This window comes from Doryrhamphus excisus, linkage group LG3 (assembly GCF_037039965.1).
Source record: "Doryrhamphus excisus strain RoL-2023G ecotype Guam linkage group LG3, RoL_Dexc_Guam_v1.1, whole genome shotgun sequence".
Taxonomy (NCBI): Eukaryota; Metazoa; Chordata; class Actinopteri; order Syngnathiformes; family Syngnathidae; genus Doryrhamphus; species Doryrhamphus excisus.
In genome coordinates, this window is record NC_136359.1 from 16,401,197 (window position 1) to 16,428,541 (window position 27,345).

General features: G+C 41.2%; 2 protein-coding genes across 3 annotated transcripts; one reads left to right on the top strand and one right to left on the bottom strand.

Annotated features, from left to right (window-relative positions):
- Positions 1-3: 3 nt before the first annotated feature.
- mmab (metabolism of cobalamin associated B) lies at positions 4-1,807 on the bottom strand. 2 transcript variants are annotated; one of them, XM_058070002.2, is made up of 9 exons: positions 1,654-1,807; positions 1,428-1,486; positions 1,263-1,356; positions 1,128-1,185; positions 977-1,049; positions 802-899; positions 657-721; positions 525-584; positions 4-133 (listed from the first exon to the last, which is right to left on the bottom strand). In XM_058070002.2, the coding sequence occupies exons 1-9, from the start codon at positions 1,752-1,754 to the stop codon at positions 49-51; spliced, it is 693 nt and encodes a 230-aa protein (XP_057925985.2). In that variant the 5' UTR covers positions 1,755-1,807; the 3' UTR covers positions 4-48. The 2 variants fall into 2 exon arrangements, with proteins under 2 accessions (XP_057925985.2, XP_057925986.2); XM_058070003.2 differs by lacking the exon at positions 525-584.
- An 18-nt stretch (positions 1,808-1,825) lies between these two features.
- On the top strand, positions 1,826-7,172 carry mvk (mevalonate kinase). The gene is made up of 10 exons (XM_058069999.2): positions 1,826-2,328; positions 2,504-2,651; positions 2,813-2,960; positions 3,812-3,967; positions 4,770-4,873; positions 5,033-5,078; positions 5,243-5,333; positions 5,643-5,762; positions 5,987-6,140; positions 6,320-7,172. The coding sequence occupies exons 1-10, from the start codon at positions 2,251-2,253 to the stop codon at positions 6,469-6,471; spliced, it is 1,197 nt and encodes a 398-aa protein (XP_057925982.2). The 5' UTR covers positions 1,826-2,250; the 3' UTR covers positions 6,472-7,172.
- Positions 7,173-27,345: the final 20,173 nt, after the last annotated feature.

Sequence of the window (27,345 nt, forward strand, 5' to 3'; positions counted from 1 at the left end):
TTAATAAATGTACAGGCCAAATTATGTTTTATTATAATAATCCTGACATTATTCAGGTCTTTTGTAGATTTTCTCCTTGTTGTTTTCCTTTAGGGCTGCATATCTGGCCACAGTGAAGAGATAGTCGCTTAATCTGTGGAAAATAATGCATTTATCAGATTTATGGTCAAGAATGCATGCTTAGTACATTGACTCGTCAAAGCAAGAAAGGACTGGTTGCCAGCCAATCACAGAGCACAGTTCCATATGCACTTTGGGCGATTTAGAGTCTCCAATTAACCTAACATGCATGTTTTGGGGATGTGGGAGGAAGCTGTAGTCATTGGAGAAGATCTATGCACACACGGGCAGAACATGCAAAATCCACACAGATCGCCTGACTGTGAGGTGAACATGCTAAGCAGCAACATCAATGAAATACTTATCCGTGCCAGTCTCTGACTATTTGTACGATGCAGTGGTTCTAAATCATGGTGACATTTTATTTGGCCAGGCAATATATATTAATAAAACACTATAATTACCTATTTAAAAACCTTGCAACATCTGGATCTGCCTCCCCTGAGCGCACAATTGGAGCAACGCTGTGAAAGCAATGGATAGACCACAAGATTTTAAGAATAGTTTGTTTTGATGACAAATGCACAATAACTGACCTTCTCTCAGCTCTACGACAGACTGTCCGAGCTACGTGCAAAGCTGTGCTGCTCTTTCCTCCAGACTGAATGAATGATATACAAGGGTCAAATGTAACACAAATATTATACAAACAAGTCATCGTCAGAACATAGATGGACTTACAGGTAAAATGAAGTTCGTTAAAGGAGGGAGTTCCTCAGTCAATGTATCAATCCAACCTTCCAAGTCTGCTATTGCCGTTGCAGTAAATTTTGTTCGCGCTTTCAAACAAAATATACACATTAGAATACACACTTCGACCAAAAAAAACAGCAAAAATCAACCAACATGTGCTTACTTAAATGACTTTCTCTTGCAGATGATAGAGGGGTGGCAATATTGGAGCCAACATCTTGCAAAACACATTGTATCTGGGAGTGAAACAGCAAAATATTATACAAATGTATCAAATTACTAAATGTCTCACAAGGGGTATAAGTGAATCCAACCTTGTCCAGCTGGTGAGTGAATGTATGACCTTTTTCAAGACAAAACTCTCTGGCCAAGCTGCAATATTCAATACAACAGAGACAACATCATTGAGGCTTAAATGTACATTGTGGGATCTGAATAGATTACCTTACCCTATAGCTGCTGACAGTTCATCAGTATTTCCTAACGCTTCAAAAATATGATCTTCTTTTGGTCTCCTTTCTCCTGTAAATGTGCTGGAGAAACCTTTACAAAGAAACAAAATGTCAGTCTGCACATCAAACAAACACAGCTTCTCAAGATGCAGTAAAAAATACCTTTGTCGCCTGTTTTGGTATAAATTTTAGGTACTTTCTTGTCTCCATCACAGGTGTAGCTGCATAGTGAAAATGAGAGTAGAGATTAGTGTTTTTTTAAGTATAAGGAGAGAATCCTACGGATTCGGATACGGATCTGCTGTTAGCTTGTTTAGCTTCTGTCTGATGTTGAAGTGAATGACAATTCAGGGTTTTTCTTACAATATATAACTTTAAGTCCTACAACCTTCTCCAAAAGATTGGCGTTTCCCTTGTCTTCCGCTGTCTGATTTGCCTGCCAGTCCTTAAAAAGCAGTGAAGAATACAAGGTTTGATAAATGAAGCCATCTTTATTTTAGAGACTCACCTTGGAGTAACTAGTTTGCACCCTCAAGCTTGCCGTAGATCCCGGGCGGTTCATTTTTGTCGCGCGATTGGTCAACACACCGGATGATTTGATGACACAGATGACACGATTGGCTGAAAGATTTGCCAGCAGGAAAAAAAGGCAGTCGATTGGTTACTTTTTGCCGAATGTGTTTAGGTCCCTCCTCTAGTATGTCAAATCTGCGTTTAGCGTGATGTTAGCGCTCTGCGTCATTTCAGGCCACATTAAGTCCAACCTGTCTCTTGGCAGATGTTTTACTCCATATTACTCCTTATATTTAATATTTTTGTCGCTCCTCCATTAAGCCTGGGAGCTGTGCGTTAACAATTGTTGACTACTTCAGCTTCAACGTGAGTGACACTAGCTACATGTGACTAAACCGGCTAATGAGAAGGATTGAAGTTTTCCGAGGTTATTTGGCTGTGGTGTCAAGACCCTTTTTGTATTTTCGAAAACATGCACGTCACAGACTGCATCGTATCTGCCCCGGGAAAGGCAATTCTCCATGGAGAGCATGCAGTTGTACACGGAAAGGTAATTTGAAAATTCTCAAAGTACATGGGTATGGGTTTTAAGCTGTTTTAAAGTAATACTTTGTTACACCACAGTAAAGTTTAAATACTAATAATCAAGGGCTTTGCATTTCGTTCCTGGCAAATTGGTGATTTTTTCTGATTAACAATTGCTTCTTGTTGATGATTTATTCCAGGTTGCACTTGCTGTGAGTTTAAATCTGAGAACATACTTGAAGTTGAAAGCCACCAGCACTGGTAAAGTTTGCATTAACCTCCCCAACATTGACACCTTCCTCTGTTGGGACGTGTCTGAGCTGAAACAACTTACGCCATATTCATGTGGTAAGGGATGCTGTATAAATTAAAGACTAAATTAAACTTGTATTATTTTTACTGTTGTAAACCATAAATTCTTCTAAGGAGAATGATCAATGTTTAGATAGTCCTGTTGTGAATACTTTTATGTTTCGTTTAATGCAGGGTTTCTGTCATTATTTTAACAGGCAAGCAGTGGGATGAGGTGAAACGTCTGGATGCTGAATTTGTAAAAAGACTTCGTGAATTTCTTGGTGTGGCAAATGGAAACTTAGATACTTGCAGTATGGCCACCTTGGCATTCCTCTACATGTACCTGTCCCTCTGTCGATCAAGGTAAGTGCTTCCAAATGGAAAATACCCCCAAAAGGTTCATTTTACACAAATCACTGTAAACTATCCACGCAGCCTCAAACTTAGCACTTCCACACGGCATGGGAGGAGAACTTTTTTCACTCAGACAAGGCATGTCCAATATGACAGACTTCAATGTTGTGTCATCAGCACACAATTAGCCCAGTGAGCAGAATACTATTATCACTTGTATTTTAATGTTTTGATGAACAGTGGATTGTAGTCTACCATGAAACAGCAAAACCATTTATTAATTTCTGAAAATCCACAATATAACGAGGGGGTCATAATCAAACCGCAATATTGTGAGGGATGACTGTATAGACAAACGACCATTGACATTCATACCTATGGACAATTTTGAGTCTCCTAATGTGCTTTTTTTGAGTAAAGGCAGTGGAGAAAAGATAATGGAAGCCCACAGCAAAGCCATATCCTTGTCTCCTGACTGTGTATAAATGCTTTACTGTAAATCTAGATGATACAGAGTGTGATAGATCAGAACTGCAGTTTTCATTAGGACTGATGCATTGCTTTCTACCAGAGGTGATGGCTTCTGACAAAATGGCCACTGATGAGTCTGGCATGAGGCCACACTGCGACCTACAACAAACATTTCTCTTTCAGATAACTGTTTTACAATTACTATCCTCCTGTCCAGTAAAAAGCAGTTTTTCCTACAGTTGAATGTCAAGTACCGTTTATTGTCTTACTATAATTCCACAGCCCTCAAATGCACTCTATACAGTACACAGTATGTGCCAATGTCGGTTAATGTTACTGTAAAAGACAATTTTGTTCACAGAAGTTGCGTTCTTTTCTTCCCACATTAGTGAGCTGCCAAGCTTGACGGTGTCTGTGTGGTCAGAGCTGCCTACTGGTGCGGGACTGGGCTCGAGTGCTGCCTACTCTGTGTGTTTAGCAGCAGCTCTGCTTTGTGCAAGTGGAGCCATTCCCACTCCCCTCAAAGAGTGTGACCACACTGCTAGGTACGGGTGCATTATTCACAGTGGTTTGTCCATACTGCATTTGGATGGATAATTATAATCAGAAAAGAGCTTTTCTGATTATAATGTTGGAGTGTGACTTTGGTGATAATTTGTTTTGGGATCAGAGTAATAAATTAATAGGAAAGTCGTCAAACAAACGCATGGACTTCAGTCCAGTATTTAGATATTTGAAGCCGCTATAACATAACTAGAACTAAATTCTGACAGAGCTGCACAGGGTCTTTATCGAGCACAACCAGCTAGTGTGCTGGGCCCCGCATCGTGGTACAGTTGATTAATAGCGGTGGAGTAAACCTAATGGAAGCCCACAGCAAAGCCTAATTTTTTGTAGAAGGTTTTAGACAATTTCATTCGTGTAGACAATTTATATTCCAATGTGAATCAGCTGTGAATAAGTTCAAATATTTTTCTTAAACAGTAAACACATAAATTTTCCTTCATGTCTTTTGTACTTTCTTGCTAGTATGAATGTGAAATGGGTCTTAAATTGTATTCATTTTGGTGTTTAAAAAGTCTCACATATGACTTTGTGAAACCTGCAGAGACCTTGGATATGTGGTTTTACTATTGTCTCATTGTCAGTCTGATTTATACTGTAATGTAAACTTTGTCAATAATTGGAGGTGGTGTCAAAATTGTAAATTTGATTCATTTTGATGTTTAAAAGTCTCAAATTTGACTTGGTTAAACCTGCAATGACCCTGGAAATGTGGTTTTACCATTGTCTGTCTCATTGTTGGTCTGATTTATACTGTGATGTAAACCTTGTCAATAATTGCAGGTGGTGTCAGGAAGACCTGGAGCTAATCAACAGCTGGGCCTTTCAAGGCGAGATGATCATCCACGGTAATCCTTCTGGAGTAGACAACGCTGTAGGGACATGGGGTGAGGCCCGGCATATAGAGTGTACTGCTTATTGTGTTGCACCTTTTTGTCTCATTGGACACGCCTTTAATAGAATCATTGGAGTACCGCGTGCAGCTTTAGTGTTCATTATCATCAGAGGATTATCTTTTTTAATGACTTTCATTTCTTCCTGTGCAGGTAGCATGCTGCGTTTTTTGGCTGGGAGGATCATACCACTGAGCAGGTAGTGACACTGATGAAGCTTCACAGAGTGTGTTAATAAAATCGCAGTACATATTTTTGTCACAGAAATGAATGTTGATGGGATTAAATTGTCATACCAGCAGGGGTACATGAAGTACATGAAGAACAAATTTAGTTCAACTCTGTGTTTTGCTTTACTTCCAGGGTGCCCTTATTAAGAATTCTCCTCACTAATACCAAAGTGCCGCGTAGCACCAAGGTACTTGTTGCCAGGGTGAAGGACAAAATTAACAAGGTACTAAATGTTTTCCCCTCCGCTGTGTCTTACCTGCTGATGTTGTAATTAATATAATAGGTATTGCCTTTGTATGGCACACACTCTTGGTACTTGGCGTTGAGTGCCGGCATAAAATATTGAAATTAAACTCTTAGACAGCACCCCTGTGTGCTGTTACCTTGGTGACAGCAGCAGGTGTGCGCACTTTTGCCTGCATATTGTTGTAGCAGTGTCTTGATCACTCCAGAGGATGTCAACCTGCTGTTTTATGTCTGAAAAACATACGTATGTGATGTAAACCTCTGTTTTCCCTTTCATTTCTTATAGTTTCCTTCTATTATGACCTCTGTGCTGGACTCAGTTGATGCCATTTCCTGCACTTGTGAGAAAGTCCTTCTAGAAATGACGACTCAGCCAATCACAGGGGAGCACTATAATATTTTAGAGGTAAGAATATACATAAGGTCAAACACAGTCCATTTTGGGATGCTGCTTTGTTTGCCTGAAAGTGGGGTGTCCAAACTTTTTCCTGTGAGTGTTTTTTAAGATGCTAATATTAGAGATTTCGCTGTAAAAGCATTATGATATCAAAATAATGTCATGAAGCATCTCGTCACTTATTAACCCAGAACAAGTGACTTCTTTTGACATCTTTGTCATTGCACTTTTAGGAACTCATTGACATCAACCAGCATCATTTGAATGTGATGGGGGTGGGACATCCAGCCCTGGACACCCTGTGTCGGGTCACGCTCGCCAGAGGTCTCCACAGCAAGCTAACAGGAGCAGGTGGAGGGGGCTGTGGCATCACTCTTCTGAGACCAGGTAATTAGTTCTTAGCATGCGTTTGTCTGAATAATATCAGTGATCCAGTAAAAGAGAAAATCCCTTCATCATCTCTGAAACACAATGTAGCTCTCAACCCTTCATCCTTAGTGTTACCTCTATTATCACATCTATTTCCGCTCTCTCTTTCTATAGTCATAACATGCCTGTCTTTATAGAAACAGACTCCCTTGTGGTCCAGAGTACAATTCAGGACTTGAAAGACTGTGGCTTTGACTGCTGGGAAACAAGTATTGGCGGGCCTGGTGTCCAAGTGCATTCTCCCCTCTCCGTAAAGGAAGATATTTTAGGAATCTTAAACCATTATTGACATTTGCCCATGACCATGGATGTGCAAGTGGATCTTTGACAGTCACAAGGCCTGAGGTATGCAGCACGACTGCAGCAGTTTTTACACAAAGCAATCATGGACATTCTTGACTGATAATTGAAGAAGGACAACATTTAAAAATGTCAAACATAAAGTTGTGGCTCGTCTCCATGATATCTAAGGTTTTCCACACTGAGTGAGTATGTTTTTAATGGAGATTTCCATCAGAAACATGTGATTGACAGTTGTTGATAAACACTGTTCAAAGCAGATCACAAAAACTGGTTGGCATGCTGTGGCAAACGCTCCATGTGTGCTGTGTCCCAAAGGGTTGCTAACTCTTGTATTGAGCCGACAACATTTTGTCACGTATGGACGTGAGAATCAAAACAAGTCTGTTAAACTTCATGGATTCAGTTTGCCAGCTTGATACTGTCTACACCAATCGATGCCAGCGTGATCATTCCCTTATCAAATGTATTGCCGTTCGACTTATCTTGCATCTTTGTTGGCTTAGCTATTAGTGTCCTCAGCTAGCTACTGTAGCTAGCTTGAGTTAGCTTGAGCGAGCTTGTTTTTAAAAGCTACAATGAGATAAGATATCATGTTCATGGGGTATGTACTAACTTTTTTAATTGTCTCTGAACAATTTTGCTTTCTTGTTGTCATTATTCTAATGATGTCTTGGCCTCAAAACGCTATTTGTGTGTGGTTGTTTATATAGTGTCCAGCCTTATGATGGTAATACTATTATCAGCTGACCAAAACGTCAAAGAATATTTGCTTCAACTTTGTTCAGACTTTGTACCTGTTTATATAATGACCACAAAATAGCATAAAGTTGGCGGCCGCAATAAGTGGAGATATGCTTGGTAAATAAAGTAATGTACAATTTAAATGTTACCAGTCACAAATAAAAAACAAATAGATTGGACAACCCTGCAACCGGCACACTGAATTAATTCTGGTTTAATTTAAGCAATTTATTTGTTTTCTTGAACGAAAAAATAATTATTGAACAATTAATTCCCCATGTATTCATACTATAGCACTCCAAAACATGCATTTAATTAAATTCAGGTTTGGGTCAAATAGTACAAAATGGTTTCACACAAATAAAGACCAAAAAATTACAACACCCTAAAGTTTATTACCTATGTTCAAGTGACCCTTGGAATTGTTTAACAGTGCTCCTGGGCAATATCACATAAATAAATTGAAAATTCTGCTGTTAATCAATTTGATCGGTGTCTGTATCGACCGATCTCACTCATGGATTATCGGAATCGGCAGCATAAAACTCTGATCAGTTTGTGTGCCTCCTTCCACTAAACAACTGATGGGTAAATTCACATGTAATAAGCACGTTTGTCCACTAGAGGACGAGAGAGTAGCACAAATGTCTCTTAATGGCGCGGCAATATGAATGATGTCCGTACTTGTGCAGCACTTGCACTATTTAATTTAATTTAGAAATAATTTATTTTAGTTAAATACAATCTGTTCACTTTCAGTTCAATTAACTTTCTGAGTGAATCGTAATGGATTTTTTTTCCTGCTCTGAATCAACACTTCTCAGAATTTACAAAGCTGTTTTACTGTGCTTAAAATATGAAACAAGTGACTAATTATGACACTGTTGACAACTCAATAAGAAAAGTAGCTATTGTCTGACCTAAAAGTAGATGTAAAACTAGATGACACCATTGACTAATTTGCATATGATGTAGAACAGGGGTCGGCAACCTTTACTATCAAAAGAGCCATTTTACCCCCTCGCTCACTGAAGAAAAATAGAATGGAGCCGCGAAACATAATTTAACAGCAGAATATAGGGGCTGCATAGCGGTCGAGTGGGTAGCGTGCAGACCTCACAGCAAGGACACCCGAGTTCAATCCCACCCTCGGCTATCTCTGTGTGGAGTTTGCATGTTCTCCCTATGTACGCCTTAAGAAATGTGTAGCAACATGCTCACATCCAGAGCAATTTGCTAGTCTCCCAAGATTTTGATTGAGGGAATTTTGGGATATCACAGTAGAGAAAAAGTGGAGTTGATCAAGTACTCTTGCTAGTATACGGCCTCACAGAAAGTCGGATTTTGTTCAAAAGATGCATATTTTCCTCATTTGGGTGTTAAAACAAATATTTGAGCATTGCAAAGGGAGCCACAACAAAGAGGCTGAAGAGCCACATGCGGCTCTGGAGCCGTAGGTTGCTGACCCCTGATGTAGAAGATGCTGTAGGGAAAACGGCATAACCTCAGGAAAGGCAAATGTGAGTTAAAAACATCTTATGTTTATTACGTTTAGAACTACAAATAAACCTTTTTCTTGGTTTGTTTCAAAATTAATTCAAAATTGGCCATTAGTTAATCAAAATAAAATATTTAATATTTCATTTTGGCGAGTGCCTGTAAAGCCTTGACAGCGTAATAATTGCCTCCAATCGCCACCTTGTATTTTGCAATTAAGATTACTTGTTTCATGTATCACACAATGCTCCTCCATCACACTTTCTGGCACAGTGACAGATAAACAACTGAGTCGGAATGACGCTTGAGTGTAATGAGTAGTAATTTAATGAAGATTAATAAACATTTACCTTTTTAGATCCTCCTCTGTTAAACAGGGCGAGATCCACCTTGGTGACATGGCACCTCACACATGCCTGATTCATGGATGTGTAGAGCTCTGTGCCGCGGAAGCTGACAGTGCACTGACAGCTTGTGACCGCTTTGGGGTGGACCTCTCGGCTGCACTGCTGCTCAGTGAGAACATAAACTGCAGGACAACATTTTGAATACATATTTTAAAAACGTTTAATTGGTTTAAAAGGTTAATTGCCGACTCCAAATTGTCCATATGAATGTGAGTGTGCATGGTTGTTTGTTTCTATATGTGCCCTGTGATTGGCTGGCGACCGGTCCAGGGTGTAACCCGCGTCTCGCCCGAAGACAGCTGGGATAGGCTCCAGCACCCCCGCGACCCTCGTGAGGATAAGTGGTAGAAAATTAATGAATGAATGTTCTTGTATACTCGTCATCGTCCGGTATCTCTCAGCATCATGAATATCACAGATATGCCGGAGGTAGCATATACGGACAATGGGTCTGTTATGGAATATTCACGATTTGGAAAAAGATCATTGTGGGATTTAAAGTTTCTTAAATGTCATGAAGATTAAGTAGCACAGTGTACGTGAATAAATGACATTGTCACTCTCCCTCCGTATCTGCCTGGTGCCCGCTCTGTCCTTTTGGATTGTGTCATCTTTATGTTCAGGGCGTACCCACCCCCCTCTTGGCAGTGCACTGCACAGTTGCCCCTAACCCCTGCTGGAATTTAATTACCACTGCACTTTTCAATTGAACCACCATGACAAGGGACGAGGGGCATGAGTGACACACCAGTGCCTGTTTCATTTGAAGCCTCTTTTCTGTTTTATTCTTACTTTTTTTTTTTTTTTGCTCCTGTGAGGCACAGTTGTTTTATATATATATATATATATATATATATTTTTTATCAATGTCAACGCCTGCTTCTTTCTGCTTTGATGAATAGAAATCTAAGGAGACTCTGAGATTATTTCAGATAACAGAGTGTGCAAAGGGGGTCAAGGATAGACAGAAAATGTCAGAATGGGAGAGATTTGATTAAAAAAAGTGCTGTCCAAGGAGTATGAAAGTATTGGGGAGGGAGGGGGGGTGATACTGGCTTTCTAACATTGAATGTTAAATGCAATTTTTTTGTAGCTGGATCAGAATCACCATTGTTTAATTCATTTTGTTCAAGCTGCAGAAATTAAATGTTAAATGTGAATTTGTAGAGTGGTCATGCTCACCGGGGGCGCTCACTCCCCTGGCCCCCCAGTGCATGCTGCAGAGCTTGTCAGGACCCATTAAGTTTGACTACACAACAGGAGCTGACTGACAACATGTCATGTTGCTGATGACCGCCGGTTTTACTAACGGGGGCATCAGTGACTTCCTGCAGAGAGTGTTTACATGTGCGACTTAGGACTCTGATTCACAATATATTGTCAGCCTGAATTAGCCAAGACAGCAGTTTAATATAATATTACACAGCTACAGTAACTTTTGCTCCAGTGGGACTATAGGAATGTGCTCAGCAGGGTCCATTTTTCATAATGACAGGAAACATCATGAAGATCTTTATGATCCTCCTAAAGGTGTTTGCCCTTCCAGAGAGGGCGGGGAATAGCAGGTTCACTGCCAAGACACTCGGAGTACTTTGTTTGAGGGCTAAATGTTTGGCTCCTCCAGTTTTATTTACAGCAATTTTTTAGTTGTTCATGAGGAATGAACCACTACTCATTATTTCCACATTTCCACATTAGTTCTTTGTTAGTTCCTCAGTAACTACTGTATTTTTGTGTACAAAATATATAGTTTGGGAAACTATAGACAGATTCCACCTAGGGAATCCTTTAATCATCTTTATATGTGGTTTATTTTTTCATAGAACGAATGAGCAACTTACATTTTTCTCCTTCCTTGCTCTATTAAAGCATAGTGCACCATCCGCTAATGAGTCTTTCAAGTACAGCGTATATAAAAAAATGTATATATATGATTGCAAAAAAAAATTTGCATGTTCCGGAACTTAGACATGAAAGTGAGAAATACTATTGAATTGTTTACGCCCCCAGATCCTGGTCTGAGTTTAAAAAAAGATGGCGTCTTCCAGTACTACAGATTCTGTCCCAAACTTTTCTGTATTTGGTACATGGTCATGTTTCATATAAGGATTGTGGGTCATAGGGGAGAAAAGTGCAGTTCCTCTTTAAACAGTATAAATTGAGTCTCCAGGTTTATGATCCAACTTCCAGCACCATTAAAGTTATTTTCATAAAAAGAAAGTAGAGGTGAGCTATTTGTGTTTTATGTGATTGGCAACATTCCAATTGTAATTTATTTACAAAGCACCTCCACTCAGTGTGCTCATTGTCTTGCTATGCTATTTTGTGCTCACTTGTCTTTTAAATATAGGAATGTCTGAATTGAAGTTATAAAATACAAAGAGTTGAAGCAAATAGTACTTTGGAGAGCTATAGTATTCACAATCAGAGGAGGGGGGCAAGAAAACAGAGTGGCTTGCCGACCAATGGTCTAGCCACACCTCTTATCCAGTCAGCTGGGGTAGGCTCCTGCGGGGACCATGCAGAGCAGTGTGGTGACGTTCATGAAATTTTAAAATGTTGGTCCTGAAGAGGATAACAAGAACAAGAAGAGAATAATCTGAATGTTTTTGTAGTCACTTGGCCACATTCACATCCAGGCCAACTGTCAACACTGCCGCTTTTCCTCTTGAACTTCATTAATATCCCCAAATTTCCCTCCACATCTAACAGCCAATCTAAACTATGTGAGAAAACTGTGCATCGTTTGCTGGTGTGGCAATGAGTTTCGCCGATCTTGGTTGTTGTCGCTTCCTGTATGTGGCTCCCATTAGACCACCGACTGCCACGCACACACAGACACTCATTAGCCGCCACCCGACCAATGATAACTCACCACACCCTGCTATGTGTCTGCCCCCAAATGCCATGCAACGTGCCGCCCCGGCGAGACATTTTTCATGTTTATAACGCTCCCACAACGAAGTCCCACACTGGAGACAAGCTTGTTTTGGCATTGTGGTTCTCACTTAACTATTTGGTGACGTTTCCTCCTCTGGGTGGGCCTTTTAAGGCAGTGATGATTCCACATCAAAGCCACCAAAGCAATACAACAGTGTGCTGCTGTTGCATTATATATCCGTCCAACCATTTTCTATACCGCTTATCCTGACCACGGTTGCGGGGGTATGATGGAACCTATCCCAGCTGTCTTTGGGCAAGTGGCGGGGTACACACTGGACTGGTCGCCAGCCAATGGCAGGGCACATATAGAAACAAACAACCATTCACATTCCCATATTGAATATGGTAATTAATATGGTAATACATGTGGAAATTTTGAAGTCGCCAATTAACCTAGCTTGTTTTTGGAATGTGGGAGGAAACTCACGCACGGGGAGAACATGCAGAATCGAACCCAGGTCTTTCCGATCTCCTGACTGTGTAGCCCACATGCCAACCACTTGTCCTCCGTGTGGCCCTGCATTATATATACTGCATAAAAATATACCGTTTTAAATGCATTTGGCTTTCTGGTAGCTATTAAAGTCAACCTGTATGACATTTCCATGTATTTTATTGTCGTATTTGGAAGAATAATGTCACATCTACATCAAAGACATTACACTGGCTGTAGAAAGGCATGGTGTGTAATAAATGGTTCTGCAAATTATAATATTGGCAACATGCTGACAAAACACAAACTGGCAGGTGATCCAACTCAGTGTGCAGGCACATTAGAGTCAGCCTCACTTGATCATGAAATGTGAATATTCAGAAAAATAATTCAATGCATCCAGAAAATACATTCAGAATACAGTTCATACAGTTTTATTTATATACACATAGACATATAAATATTAATTTTTTTAATTTTTATTTTCATGATTGGTGAGGTGCTTGATTGGTGCACAGGAAAGGGGAAAAACAGGATAGAAAAGGATAAAAGGATGATGGAATTGAGAGGCAATTAAAGCCACGTGAGTTCCATGTAAATCACTACATCACCAATATTACTCGATTTGTAAAGTAGCAAAGAGAATAGGTGTTGTTTTTTTACAAAACATGTTTCACAAGCAAATATTCTCCTTTCCTCTAAGATTTCAACCCTCATGTTGGTTGTGTATCAGGCACTTTGCTCTCTAACTAGTGAATAGTCCCTCTTGTGTTCTCTTGCTGTAAACATCTACAGCCTGTAACACACTTTGACTCCGAGTCCTCGGTCCCTTCTCCATCATGGAATTGTATCATGTCATTGTATTGATCCTGTAATTGATTCTGAGAAGAGGGTACCTGCAACACACTCTGTCATCCTTCAGTGCCACGAGCGTGCCTGTTTAATTGTAGACTAAAGCGCTTTTCTTTCTTGTTGCCTTTGAAAAGACTCATTGATTTTTACAGCACCCTTCATCCTTGCTCTGGCACACTGTTGGAACAAAACACCCGTGTAGAAGGGGTCTAGAATGTAAAAGTATGAACCTCTTCTGTTTTAGTTGAAACAAGCAAAGAGCATTCAGTGCCTTCTCTTAGTCCACACTTAATTTTCAATGTGTACTTGGAGTATTTTTTGTGATTTAAATGCACTATATGTGCGGTATAGCACCCCTTTATGGCTCTTGTGTGAGAAGCACATTTTACTCTGTTGCATTTAATAATGCACAAGCAGTAATCTATTATTTTTAGTTCTTTCTTATTTTTAAGGCCAGGCTTCAAAGAAACGGGCACATAAATATATTCAGTGCACTTGGGTCTATATAGAACAAAAATATTCTAAATGAAATTTGATTTGCATTAATTTGAGAAGCAGCTTATCCAACATTCATACTTTGAACTTGCTTTGAATTAGAAATAGGTTCTCATCATTTTGCTGGGATTGCAGCCAATTCAATGGATCTTATTTCTTTTTTCTATCCTCAGAGGCTCAGGGAGGAGGAGGATGATCTGAAAATGTTATCACATGACAGTGTGTGATTGATGGACCATTAAAACGTCAGCCAGATGTACTTAAAGCCATCGCTTTTAGGTTGATAAATCATGGCACAAATGGATATATAAAGCTGTTAGAAACAAATATTCCCATCTCCAGTTATTTGCAGTCACGTTATAATGGATGCTCTCGCTTGTCTATCTCACTTTCTGCATGTTTCTTCCCTCGCCCCTTCGCTTTCTCTCTCGACCTCTGCAGTCATGTAATTACAACAGGACAGGTATGTGTGTTCATATTTCAGCTGCTGCATGCAAGATAACATCTAATAATCCAAAAGCGTTGCAAAACTGGTATCTCATCGCTCATGCATTATGAATGAGCCGCTGATTGCTTTTTTGCATAGATTAGCAATCATTTCACTGAAAATGTTTCATAAAAAGTCTGCTCGGAGGGTTGTGTTTCTTTTCAGAGGAGTTGAGGTGACACATCCCACTTCTTTGTGTGAGATAACTCCGATCAGGTGATAGCACTTCTCCCCTTACCCCTCTGCTTCTTTTACTTTACTGCTCATTTATTTTCCTCTGCATATCATCACAAGGGTGGGATAAGTGTGATTTTGAGCCCACTTTGCAACTGATTGCTCACTTAGTAAATGCATCCAGTGTGTTTGCTGCCAAGGTGCTGCTAAATACCACAGGCACCAAAGTAAACATGTGCAAGCATGATCACATGGTCTCACGCAGATTTATCATCAGACAATCGTCTCTGCTAGTATGAATTTTCATATTTGAATCTGAATTGTTAGATAGGTCAAATTTTGTAAAAAAAAAAAAAAAAAAGTAGATAAATATCCATCCATCCATTTTCTGTACCGCTTATCCTCACGAGGGTCACGGGCATGCTGGAGCCTATCCCAGCTGTTTTTGGGCGACGAGGCGGGATACACCCTGGACTGGTCACCAGCCAATCACAGGGCACATATAGACAAACAACCATTCACACTCACATTTATACCTATGGACAATTTGGAGTTGCCAATTAACCTAGCATGTTTTTGGAATGTGGGAGGAAACCGGACTAACCGGAGAAAACCAACACATGCACAGGGGGGAACATGCAAACTCCACAAAGAGATGCCCGAAAGTGGAATCGAACCCAGGTCTCCTAGCTGTGTGGTCTGGACGCTAACCCCTCCCCACCGTGCAGCCTTGGATATAAATAAACAGATTTAATTTGCAACATTTTCCACCTCAAAGAAAAAGGTCAAAACACTCAGATAAACAAATAAACATGGTAGGTCTGCAACCACGGTACCTTAATGTATTCAGTGACACAAAAAGAAAGACAAACAAAACCGAAACATCGTCGCTGTCGGCACACATCAGCAAAGTGCATATAAAATAGGAACAACATTGCTTGAAAAAACAACAACTTACCAAAACTCTCAGTTAGTGGCCTATTTTCTTGCATTAAAATTCACAGTCTGGATATAAGATGAAGTTGGTGTAACAGCCTTACATGTTTTAAAGGATACGCCATGGTGGTGGTTGCATGTGGAGTCATCTTTAACCTTTTCAAAATACTTCCACACTTTGGCTGATTATTTAGTAGCCATTATGAGTTTGTTGATATTGACGGTCTTCCTAGCGTTCAAAGTTAGTGCTCACCTCAGCTCCTTTGGATTGTGCCACTGAAGCAGGTAGTTTTATTAGTGTGTGGTAGGGTTGCTTATCCTCACTTGGGTTGCGGGAGCATGCTGGAACCTATCCCAGCTGTCTTCGGGCGAGAGGCGGGGTACACCCTGGACTGGTCGCCAGCCAATCACAGGGCACATATAGACAAACAACCATTCACACTTAAAACCAGTATCATAAATAAACAAATCTTATTTTGAGCTGACACAAATAAACAAAAACATGTTCGTGTGAAAGGTCTCACTTGCTCACATTTTGTATTTGCTGAACATTTGTGGGCGTGTTTAAGAGCTAATATGCTAATAATAAAAAAATAGTAAGACAAAATTATGCTTGCTGACTGTATTTTTTTTAAATAATGGCCCAAAGTTCCCAAATTGATATCCCTTTACATAAAATTTGATGTAATTATCGTTGTAGTTGCACATCAAATCGTTTACCACAAGATATTTCCCCTACTTATTATAGATAAAAACTTATTTCCATCTGCGATTAAATGCAATTAATTGTGAGTTAACTATGGACAAAATGCAATTAATCGTGATCAAATATTTTCATTGATTGACAGCCCTAGTAATTTTCAATGCATTATTTGCACAAATGAGGCTGTTTAAAAATGTATTAACATTTTTAAAATGTCAGACCCTGCCAGACTCTTCAGCAATACAAACTCTTTGCACACTTCCTGTATCCAGTATGTCCAGCCATCAAAACAAAAACACAGCAGTAAAACATGAACAGTTCCGCCATACATTCTCTCCACACTTTTCACGCTGAAAACTTGCTTGCTGTGTGTTTTTTTAGACAAGCTCTTTCTCATTCGAAAAAAGAAAAATCTCACCTAGTTTCACCTCTTGATCTTCTATTCGCACATATTCGGACAGTCAGTCCACTTTGAAAGAACTTTTTTTTTTAACTCTCTTAACTCTGCTGTACCATTGCAACCTGCACAACAGAAGCAGAGTTTACTGTGTAACGTGCGGTTAATGAATTGATTGGCTGCATAAGCAAATACTGTACGTGCAAACCTCCTCAATTCCAGTCATTCAATCCTATGAATGACTGGACAGTGTTCGTCAATGTGCAATATGTTGTTATTGCTTGTTGTCACCTGTCATTCACTGTGTTGCATTGCAAAATGGTACAGAATAAATTATGTGTTTATTTCATTTATTTACAGTTCAGGTTGCATATTATTTTGTTCCCTGCATGGATTTGCTGCGTGCTGACAACGCAGAAGCAGTGTGATCGCTCACACGTGCAGCTTAGAGGGAACATTGCTTGAGGATTTTTTTTTTTTTTTTTTTTTACACAACATTCTACCTTTGACTTGACCTACTTAAACTTTGTACTATTTTTATATTGTCCATAAGGAAGGAGGTATCTTCCTCCATGATGTCATAAAGACACAGACCTTCAAAATTGAGCTGAAATGGTAGATTTTTCGGCTGCACGTCGGACGAGTGGTTAGCACATTAGCACGCAGGGACCCGAGACCCGAGTTCAATGCCACCCTTGGCCATCTTTTGGAGTTTGCATGTTCTCCCCGTGCATGCGTGGGTTTTCTCCCGGTACTCCAGCTTCCTCCCACATTCCAAAAACATGCTAGGTTAATTGGCGACTCCAAATTGTCCATAGGTATGAATGTGAGTGTGAATGGTTGTTTGTCAAAATGGACCCTGTGATTGGCTGGTGATCCAGGGTGTACCCCGCCTCTTGCCCGAAGACAGCTGGGATTGGCTCTAGCACCCCCCCCCGAGGATGAAAATGGTAGAAAATGAATGAATGAAAGTTGGAATTTTCTTACTGTTTTAACGTAATGAAATGGCAGGTTTTGCATAACATGTTTATGCTTGTATTCCAGCCTTATGTTTCCTGCCAGGTTTCAGACATGAGGCCAGGACAGAGTAACCAAACACTCAAGTGTTCACACATAAAACTTTACCAGCATGTTTGATGCTTTGACGAGCGGCGGCTTTAGATGTTGTCGGCTGACTTATAGAAAACAGCATGTGCGTGCGTGGATGTCTGCATTGTGTCTCCCGTTGTAACCCTTGGCCTCTGGGCCTCTGCCCCCTTCCCCCAGATGGGCAGCCTCTCGGCTGAGGTCCTGTGGAGGTTGCTGCCCTCTGCCTGACAGCCTGTCACCAAACCGTGGTGGGGATTTTTTTTGTCCTGCAGGAGATGGTGTCTGATTGGGAGCAGTGTGTGAATAGCCCTGTCACAGTCGATAAGCCAGCAAGACGACCTGTGACGGGGACATATGGCATGTTTGACAGGGAGTGAGGGCGCGAATCGCACTGAATGATAAAATGGTGTTTTTCCCCCTTCGGCAATGTCATGCTTTCAGGCAAGCGTGGGGACCATCGTTCACTCAAGCGTCTGACTCCAACCTCCTTGTGACGTCTCCTTCAAGGTTCTGGCTTCCTCCCGCTCGCGCCTGGCCAGTTCTGACACGGCAAGACTCTGCTTCTTGCAGCTGCACTGTTAGCTTGTCGACGTGGAGGGCATAATTGGGTATCAGTTTAGTTTAGTGATGCAGACCGGGAAATTCATCTTAAGAGGCTGCTCGTCTGAGCTCTCTGCTGCCCTTCTTCCTGTCTTTTCCCAGTGTGTCACCCGCTGCTGATTAATATCCACACAGGCTCATGAGACGACTTTAATTGATAACTTCAGCCTCCTCAGGACCATGGCTTATTTAGAGGCTTGTGCTGACACAGACCAGGAAAGAGGAGGCTGACAAGATTGAAAAGGCGTTGTGGGAATCATTGAGTTTAACTGCACACCTCTCATCCTTCCTGTCAGCTGGGTCCTGACTTCTGGAGTTGCAGTCTGGACTCCCATCCTGTCAAACGTCACTTTGTCTGCTTGTGACGGTGACAGGCAGTCCAGGTGTCACACTCAGGCTTCAGTGCACCATCAGTCACCTCTGCTCCGCTCCCCACTGGCTCACCGTCCGATACCCGCTTCTCAAACCCAGCATGACTCACCCCCTTGGGACTCCCTCTGGGGAGTTCACTCTCTGTCCATTGGGCCAGAACTTTGTCCCCCTCACATATTTGAGATACAGTAGAAGTATGTTTCATGAGACTGTTTTTGTTTCTTAGTTGTAACATTTGTTGCATAGCATCAATAATAATATTCCACAGTTAAATTATCACCAAAATAAAATGTACTATACAATGTTGAACCCTCCTACTGTGTTCATCGCTCATGAACAGAAATAATGTTCCTGGGTTAATTTGACCTGGTGCATGTTTACAAAAACAAGAAAAAATCTCAATAAGCATTGTTAATATTTAATTACTAACTCTGATACCAACTATCCTATCAATATTTAGTGCAATGGTGTTCATTACCTCTCCCTCAGGCAATGGTTCAATTAGGATATTTCACACATTTTTCACATCACATGTATGCTGTTTGACCAAACTACATTTTGGGGTGGCCTTTTATTGTGGTCAGCCTAAGTCCCACCTGTGCAATAATCATGTTGTCTCATCAGCATCTTTATATACCAGACCTGTGAGGTGATATTTTTGTTAAGTGTACATGCACTACTTCTGAACCAAAAATGGTTCAAGCTAGCAAGCCCTTCAAATATGAACAAGATGTGCGTGCGGGCTTGCGTGTTTGTCTGATATTTCTGACAACCTTTGACTGGGTCAACTTGACCCAAACGGTTTCAATGTGACACGCAAGGGTCGTTTTAGTCGTTTTGGACATAGATGCGTGGCCGTATTACCAACTTGGTGGTTGTGTCAAACAACCGTTAAAGATTAAACTCAGCTCACTTTTCAATATGCTTTCTGGTCTTTTATCTTCAGTATTGTAATTTCAGGACAATAGAGAGCATCGTTTGTGGTGGCATCACAAAAAATGCCAAACAGACTTGTGAAGGTGATCTCTTGATTAGAGGTTTTAAAAGGTTGGCAGAGTGAGTTTTTTTTTCCTGGGAGAACATGAACAAGGTGTGCCCTCCTTTTCTATATGCATTAGCTTCACATTCAACTTCACATTTTAACATTTATACACATTTATGGTATATATCCATGTATCCAAAGTGTTGACTCGGGGCCTTCACTGCATCAGGTTTTTTTCTTCTCTGTTCCATCAAATAAGCTTGAGTGGCAGGCTCATCCTGTCATACTGCATGTACAGTATGTATGTGGACTGCTAATACGGAGCCGGCCTTGCAGCGTGTTATGACCTCAGTGTGAGGTCATCCTGCTGCAGAGTCGAGAGGCGGTCATTAGTGCTCATGCACACTCTCACTATGTGATGACTGTTTCCAAATCAGCTGTTAGGGTCCTTGTTCTGCAGGGAAAATTTTGTCAAGTAGCTATTTTCAGGATTTAGGCCTGTTGAGATTGTATTTATAGGAAAAGCTGGCTCTACAACAATATTCATAAATATGCAATTACGTATTGTTAAACGGCAAAACCACAAAAGTGTTCATTCTTTGTGATTGCACTTGAAGGAGGCTTGTTGTGGAGGCAATTTGAAAATCAAGTCTGTCATTTGTTGGGGGGAAAAAAATCAGTGACTTTTTTTTTTTAACAAGGATGACTCTTTTTAGGACTATGAACAAGATAGGAGAATTGTTTAACCATTTGGCTACAAAACAACATTTGTATGTTGGGAGGGTGGGGTACTGTAATCAGAGAGGGAGTGCTAAATGAAGATCAATTATAACCATTTCTACTACAGTAGATCCGCTGTGTTGTCATTAATCCTTTCCAAAAGGTAAAATGTAAATCCAAGTAATCTCTTCCAGACATCCAAAAATATTCACACGTATGTGTGCGTGGGTTTTCTCCGGGTACTCCGGTTTCCTCCCACATTCCAAAAACATGCTAGGTTCATTGGAGACTCCAAATTGTCCATAGGTATGAATGTGAGTGTGAATGGTTGTTTGTCTATATGTGCCCTGTGATTGGCTGGCGACCAGTCCAGGGTGTACCGTGCTTCTCGCCCAAAGACAGGTGGGATAGGCTCCAGCATGCCCCCACGACCCAAATGATCAAGCCTTGGCACTTGGCGCAAAACGTTCCTACGGGTGTTCCAAGTTCTGGAGAACTTACTACTTCCTCATGAGTGTAGTACTATGTCCTATCAGTTGAACAGCATTTTACTGGAGAAAAATGAACATAACGTCCCTGTTACCTTTATTGAAGGCTCTTGTTGGTGAACACAGATAAGTGGAGCCACGTAGTCGCTGTTTTGCTCTACTTTGTAGAAACGTATCTTTATGGAGTGGAAGGTTAGACTTAACTTCATTGTAAACTTCAGCAACAGGTACAAGCATCATTACATTCACTGCTCACTTTCTGTAATGTGCTTCCCTTAAACTGACACTACCTTTGTACTTTGCTCAGAGTTGTTTCTTGAAATAATTAGTGTTTCACACATCCTTTGTCAAAGTGCTGGCATGTATAACTTTCTGTGACCCAATGGTGAGTTATTTTGCAATCATAATTTTGAGGAAAAAAAGCACACCGAACACTCAGACGTCATCAGGGCAGTGCGGACAGTGTTAATTTGGAGGAAGAAAGTTGTTCATTATTCTGTGTGTGTTCTGCACATGCATATAATAGAGATGACTAAAGGATTCACCAGGGTTGAATGTGTATATAGTGTGCCAACTTTAAAAGAACCGCTATTCATTCATCATGGAGACTGACTCTTTGCTTTGTTTGGGCACTCAATTCCAAACAGACCAGTTTCTTAGGGGCACTGTTTGGCTGTACAATAACTGAGACTGTACAAAAACACACATATTTTTGGTAATTATTTTCCTCGAAAACAGAATACCACAATTTCCAATCCCAGTTCCACATTAGTGGTGAAGGCACACATTCAGGCCACACTTTTCACTCAGAAAACTGTCTCAGAGGAGCTTTTCTCATATGAAAAATCAAAAATCTCACCCAGATTCAACTCTTTTGTTTCTACATAGTCAGTCCACCTTAAAAGATCTGTTTTTTTACTTAATCTTGGTGAGTGTATGTTGTACTGGCCATTAGTTTCGCCATAGTACAGGGTTAGCAAGCAGTGTTTAGCTCCCTAACCTCGGCTGCAGCAGTAGGTACCCCATTTACTACGTAACACAATTGATTGACTGCATAATTAAAGATGTACCAACATTGGCCGGATAGTGTTCGTCATGGTGTTGTTACTGCTTGCATTGCAAAATAGTGCAGAATAAATTGTTATGTGTTTATTTTATTTACAGTTCGGGTTGGATTTTATTTTGTTGCTCTGCAAGGATGTGCAATGTGCTGAGAACACAACATCGTTGCTCATTTGCTCACGGGCAAAGCTTAGAGGGAACGTTGCTGGTAATGCTAAAAATGACCAAAGTACGGCAAAATACTGTAAAACATTATTGGAGGTTTTTAAGGGTGTTATTATAGCAGGCAGCAGAATAGGTGTGTCCCACTGTGTGCATTAATTTGCGGCCTCTTTTTATATGCTTTTTAAAAAAATATCTTAAAAATTCACAAAAAGACATGTGTTCAAGTCTCACATAAGGATTGTGGATGATGGACAACCCCCCCCCCCCCCTTTCCCTTTAATGTGGTTACGTATGTGAATAAACACACAAGAAAGTCTAAGAAAAAGCCGTACTAAATACAGAATTTTTTGTTAGTCGGTCTTGTTTGGCTCCAGCCTAGTCTGCATTTTCGTCATCGTGATCATTCCACTTAACAGGAAGTGTGAAAAAAGAACAAGGATGACGATGAGCACTTTAGTATTTAGTTTGCGTGCAGTCATGAGGGCATTATCACTGATGAGTGTGGTCAGGGTCATAGCCCTTAACTCACCAAAGGAGGACCAGCGCTTGTAACACATAATATGGACAATCTGTCATTGGAGTGGTGCTGACATTCAGCCGTTGCAAAATGGATTTCATGGGCAGTCGTGGCTTTGACGGTTTTGTTCTCTATATCCTCCATATGACGTCAGAGCTATATATTAAAGGCAAGAACAAAGAAAAGTTGACGAGATCTGGGAAAGCGGATGTTGCAGTGCAGTGGAGGTTCTCTGCCTGTTCCCTTATTCTGGAACCGAGGAACTGAAGCCCCTCTCAGCTGTAATTAAGAACATTTTGTGTTACATTAGCACAAGACCCATCGTGCCATTGAACTAGTCGCCCCGATTAATAAAAGGCAGCTAATTTCAGCAGAGGAAGGCAACGCTCCAAATTGGCTCCTAATTACACATTAGGAGTGTGAAAGGCTCCTGCCGCTCTGGCCCCCATCCTCCAACTGAGCCCCCACCACTCCAGCTGGGTTGCATGTGCTGGCCTACCAGCACATTAACGCGGCTCCCAGGAGTGGCTAATTCCAGTCGACCCGATGGCACAATCAGTGGCAGATGTCAGGAATCGAAGATGATGAATTATGAATATCCCGGAGATGTGGATCGGATGGGGGGGAGGGTTTCATTTTTTCCCTGTGCTGTTTTAGGCAGCCAAATAAGCAGACTGATTCAGGAGGAGTGTGCAAAGGTTGGAGTGATTGATTTCTATTCGCCATTATAAATGGCCCCCCAACCGAAAATGGATGTTTTAGTGAAGTCCTCAAGGACTTTATGAGTCGGAGGGGCTCTTTGGCGGTGATAGGGCTGGGGCCTGCAGAAATGACTTCCTTGTGTGCCTCCCTTGGGTGGTCAGCTTTGAGGGCTGAGGCAGCTGGGATTGATGTCCTGAAGGAGGCAACAAGGACCTCTCAGTACACAGCATTTGCATAGCTGCATGATTACAGCTGAAATGAAGGAGCTGCGGTGATGCACAGAATAGATAAGGATGGGGTGATTTGAAAAAATCTGTCCACATTCAAATCATTTGGCAAAGCAACAGGTGGCGCTGTAACGCCAAATAAACACTGTAAAGCAGGGGTCTCAAACTCACTTTACCTGGGGGCCACTGGAGCTAGGGTCTGGGCAAGGCTGGGCCGCATCAGGTTTAAAAAAAAACAACAAAAAAAACGCATTTATTAAAAACATAAAAATATACAAACTTTTTCAGTGCTTTGGTTACGATTTTCTACAATAAAAGCTCTGATAAAACATTCCACTGTTCTCAAATATCTTAATTTTTATTTTTCTGCACAAAATAAGATGAAAAATAAATAAACAAATCAAGAATAAAGAAAATCAATCAGTAATAAATAAATATAATAATAATAATAAAACAGCAAATAATAAAAACTCAAGAAACCACATATAGTTGGTGGGTAGACAAATTATGTTTTTCAGATTAAAATTAACAAAGCATTATTAGAGCCCTGTAGACATGACAAAACACAACTATAGTCACATTTATACTTTTTTTATTTACAACATATTGCGCAACTGCAGGGTCTTGAGACACATGCTAACTCGCAAACTAGAGAGCTAGCGACCTAAGCGGTAGCCTTCAAGTTATTTCCTTTAAACTTAAATAACCAAAAACTTACCACTTCCACACGGATAGGGAGGATAACTATTAACACTTATTTAACCTTTAACATGAACATTAATTAAATGTAATAATTTTTTCTGGGTACATGATACCATACAGCATCCATATCAAACTTGCGCGGGCCGCACTAACATTAAACTTTCATATCAAGGCGGGGGCCTCAAACTAGTGTCCTGCGGGCCACATTTGGCCCACGGGCCGCGTGTTTGAGACCCCTGCTGTAAAGCAATTTCATCTTAAGAGGAGTTTGGAAAAGACACTACGGAATCATTGTGTAGACTTGGAAGTACTTAATAATATTACACTTATGATATACGTTACATAACGTAACTTTTGTCTGAAATTCAAATTCATTCATTCATTTTCGACCGCTTATCCTCACAAGGGTCGCGGGGGTGCTGGAGCCTATCCCAGCTGTCTTTGGGCGAGAGGCGGGGTACACCCTGGACTGGTCGCCAGCCAATCACAGGGCACATATAGACAAAGAAGGCTGCACAGTGGCCGAGTAGTTAGCACGCAGGCCACACAGCTAGGAAATTTGTGTTCGATTTCAAACAGCATCTCTGTGTGGAGTTTGCATGTTCGCGTGGGTTTTCTCTGGGGACTCTGGCTTCCTCCCACATTCCAAAAACATGCTAAATGCTAATTGGCGACTCCAAATTGTCCATAGGTATGAATGTGAGTGTGAATGGTTGTTTGTCTATATGTGCCCTGTGATTGGCTGGCGAGCATACCCGCAACCCTAGTCAGGATAAGTGATATAGAAAATGGATGGAAGAGAACAGCGTCATTCAAACAAGAAAATAAGTTGACTTTTGTAAAATTCTGAACATGCAAATGCGTAAACCTGGGTAATTCTTAACCTTGGATGGTGGATTTCAATTATTATGTTTTCAGTATGTGTGGATGAAAGGTCAAAACACACAAAAAAATATGCTTTTTACACAGATCGAAATGTTGATGAGGAATGTATGAATAAAAGTTATTCAGTGTAATTAATATTGGCATTTAGCCTTTTTTCCAGCAGTTTCAATAGGCTGTAGATCTGTTATCCACCTCCATATCAAATGCATCTCTTTTAAGCTGCCTGACCTTTAAACGTGGCCTTTCCATATGAATGGTGGGGAGTCGGTGGACACTATCTGCTTTATCCAAAGATCTTGAAACACACTGATCGAAGTGGATTTCCTGTCAAAGCAGTTGTCAAAATGACGCTGTAGTCTATTGCTGGATGATCAGCTGACTCACGAGCGTGCTGCTGATATGCCAATGTACACCTGGACATCTGCAGGGGAGTGGGGGGTTGTGTCACCGCCATAGGATGGGGAGGGGGATAGCAAGGTGAGATATGAACCCCCGCCAGTTCACTTCCTCTGCCTTCCTGCCATTCGTCATAGCCCCTGTGACAGGCAGGTTCATGTGAACAGGAAAGACGAGCTAATCCTCCACATCAGAGACAGTGATGGACCTGCATGGCTCTGCTGCAGGACCAATAAAATTAGGCTACAACTGCTGTGGGGGTTGGCAGGAAATTGGCCTTGCCAATCATGCAGCAAGCCGGCGTTGTACCCCAAGCCTCAAATTTGCTGTCCATCTATCTTACATCTGTTCATTTAAGCTGCCCCATTTTCATCATGCACAGGTATCCATCTGTGACTTTGACTGCCCTCTCTCTGCAAAGCACGCCTCTAAAGGGGTGTTGAGAAAAATGCCAAAAAATGTTTTGAATGCATAATTCACAACACCGGAGGTAAACATCATCCCTTTGTCCACAGAAGAAGATGGAATATATACAGTATTATGGTAGATCTCTCCAACTTTTTATGTGGCTGTATTGATGCAATTTCAAGCCATTTTCTCGATGAGTGCCTCAGTTCTGACACCCACACAGCTCTTCATAATCGCAGCGGTCAGCACATAAGTGGTCCTCTCCACGAGCAACTCAGCAGTACTGAACAGTGTAAATCTATTCATCAACACCTTTTTCTGTTAACTACTTCTGAATGTAGAGTACAGTCCCCAATTCGTTTGAGTCATTGCTTTCAGTAAAACAATCTTCATGGACTGATGTAATAGGACATGGTCGTGCCACCAAACAGGAAGTCAAACGACAGTGGAGAAACATTGATTTGGTCTCCCGAATTAATGTTTCAGCTATAAAATCACTCTTTTTGGGAAGACTTGGGAACAATTCACAACAAAATAGGAGTCTGTATCTGTCCAAAATGACAGATCAATCATTGAATAACCGATTAAAGAGGTGTGTCTCCATATGCTTTCACATCGGGAGTGTAACTCCATTAAATAACCCAAAGCAATGCTTTGTCTGGCCTTTTCCTCCAGCTGCAGTCCATCCTTTGCCTGTCGGATGTCTGGCTATAGAAACACTAATACTGTCTGCCAGTTTGGTCCTACATAGATTTGTGAGAAGACCGAGGTGATCATTTTTTTCCTGCTTTTTTTCCTCCCCCTAGGTGACACTGTGAAATATATTTTGTGTGCCCTTTCACTTCAGACGAGCTCAGTGAGAAGGAAGCCCAGAGGAGACTAATGAGAGAGTGCGGGGCTATGGCTCCGTCTGCCTCCATGCCTCATTTTTCTTGATTTCACTCACCCTGGTGTCGGCGTGGGCTCCTGCTGGCCAGGTGATGGCGGTGCCAGCTGGTGCGTCCAGCTCAGACGGACAGCGATTCATTTCCCCCAGCTGGTGATTTATGGCACAGCGCAGCACAGAGAAGCTGGTGTGCATGGCACCAGGCCGACTGAGTTAGTGCACTGTCCGGCCCCCGTCATGGTTTAGCACGCAGCGCTCTGGACTGCCTAATTTACGCTGGAAGACAGTCACATACATCACACCCCGTCTGGTCAATGAAGATTGGTGGTGTTTTTGGAAGGGCCTGTACACAGTCGATTTTACTCATGCGGACCAGCATTGCATCAAAGAATCTTGTTTTTTTTTTCTCGGCTTTCTAGTCTATTTGATCCTTCATGCTCCATTGCTGCAACTTATGTTTTCATCTGTGCAGTGCTGTTTGTTTGCGACCTCCTGTCTTTAGGAGGTGTTTGATCCATCAACCTGGATTTATCTGACGTCTTAGCATCGGTTTTTGGTGACAAAGACAATACTGTATTGACTTGAAATAACTTT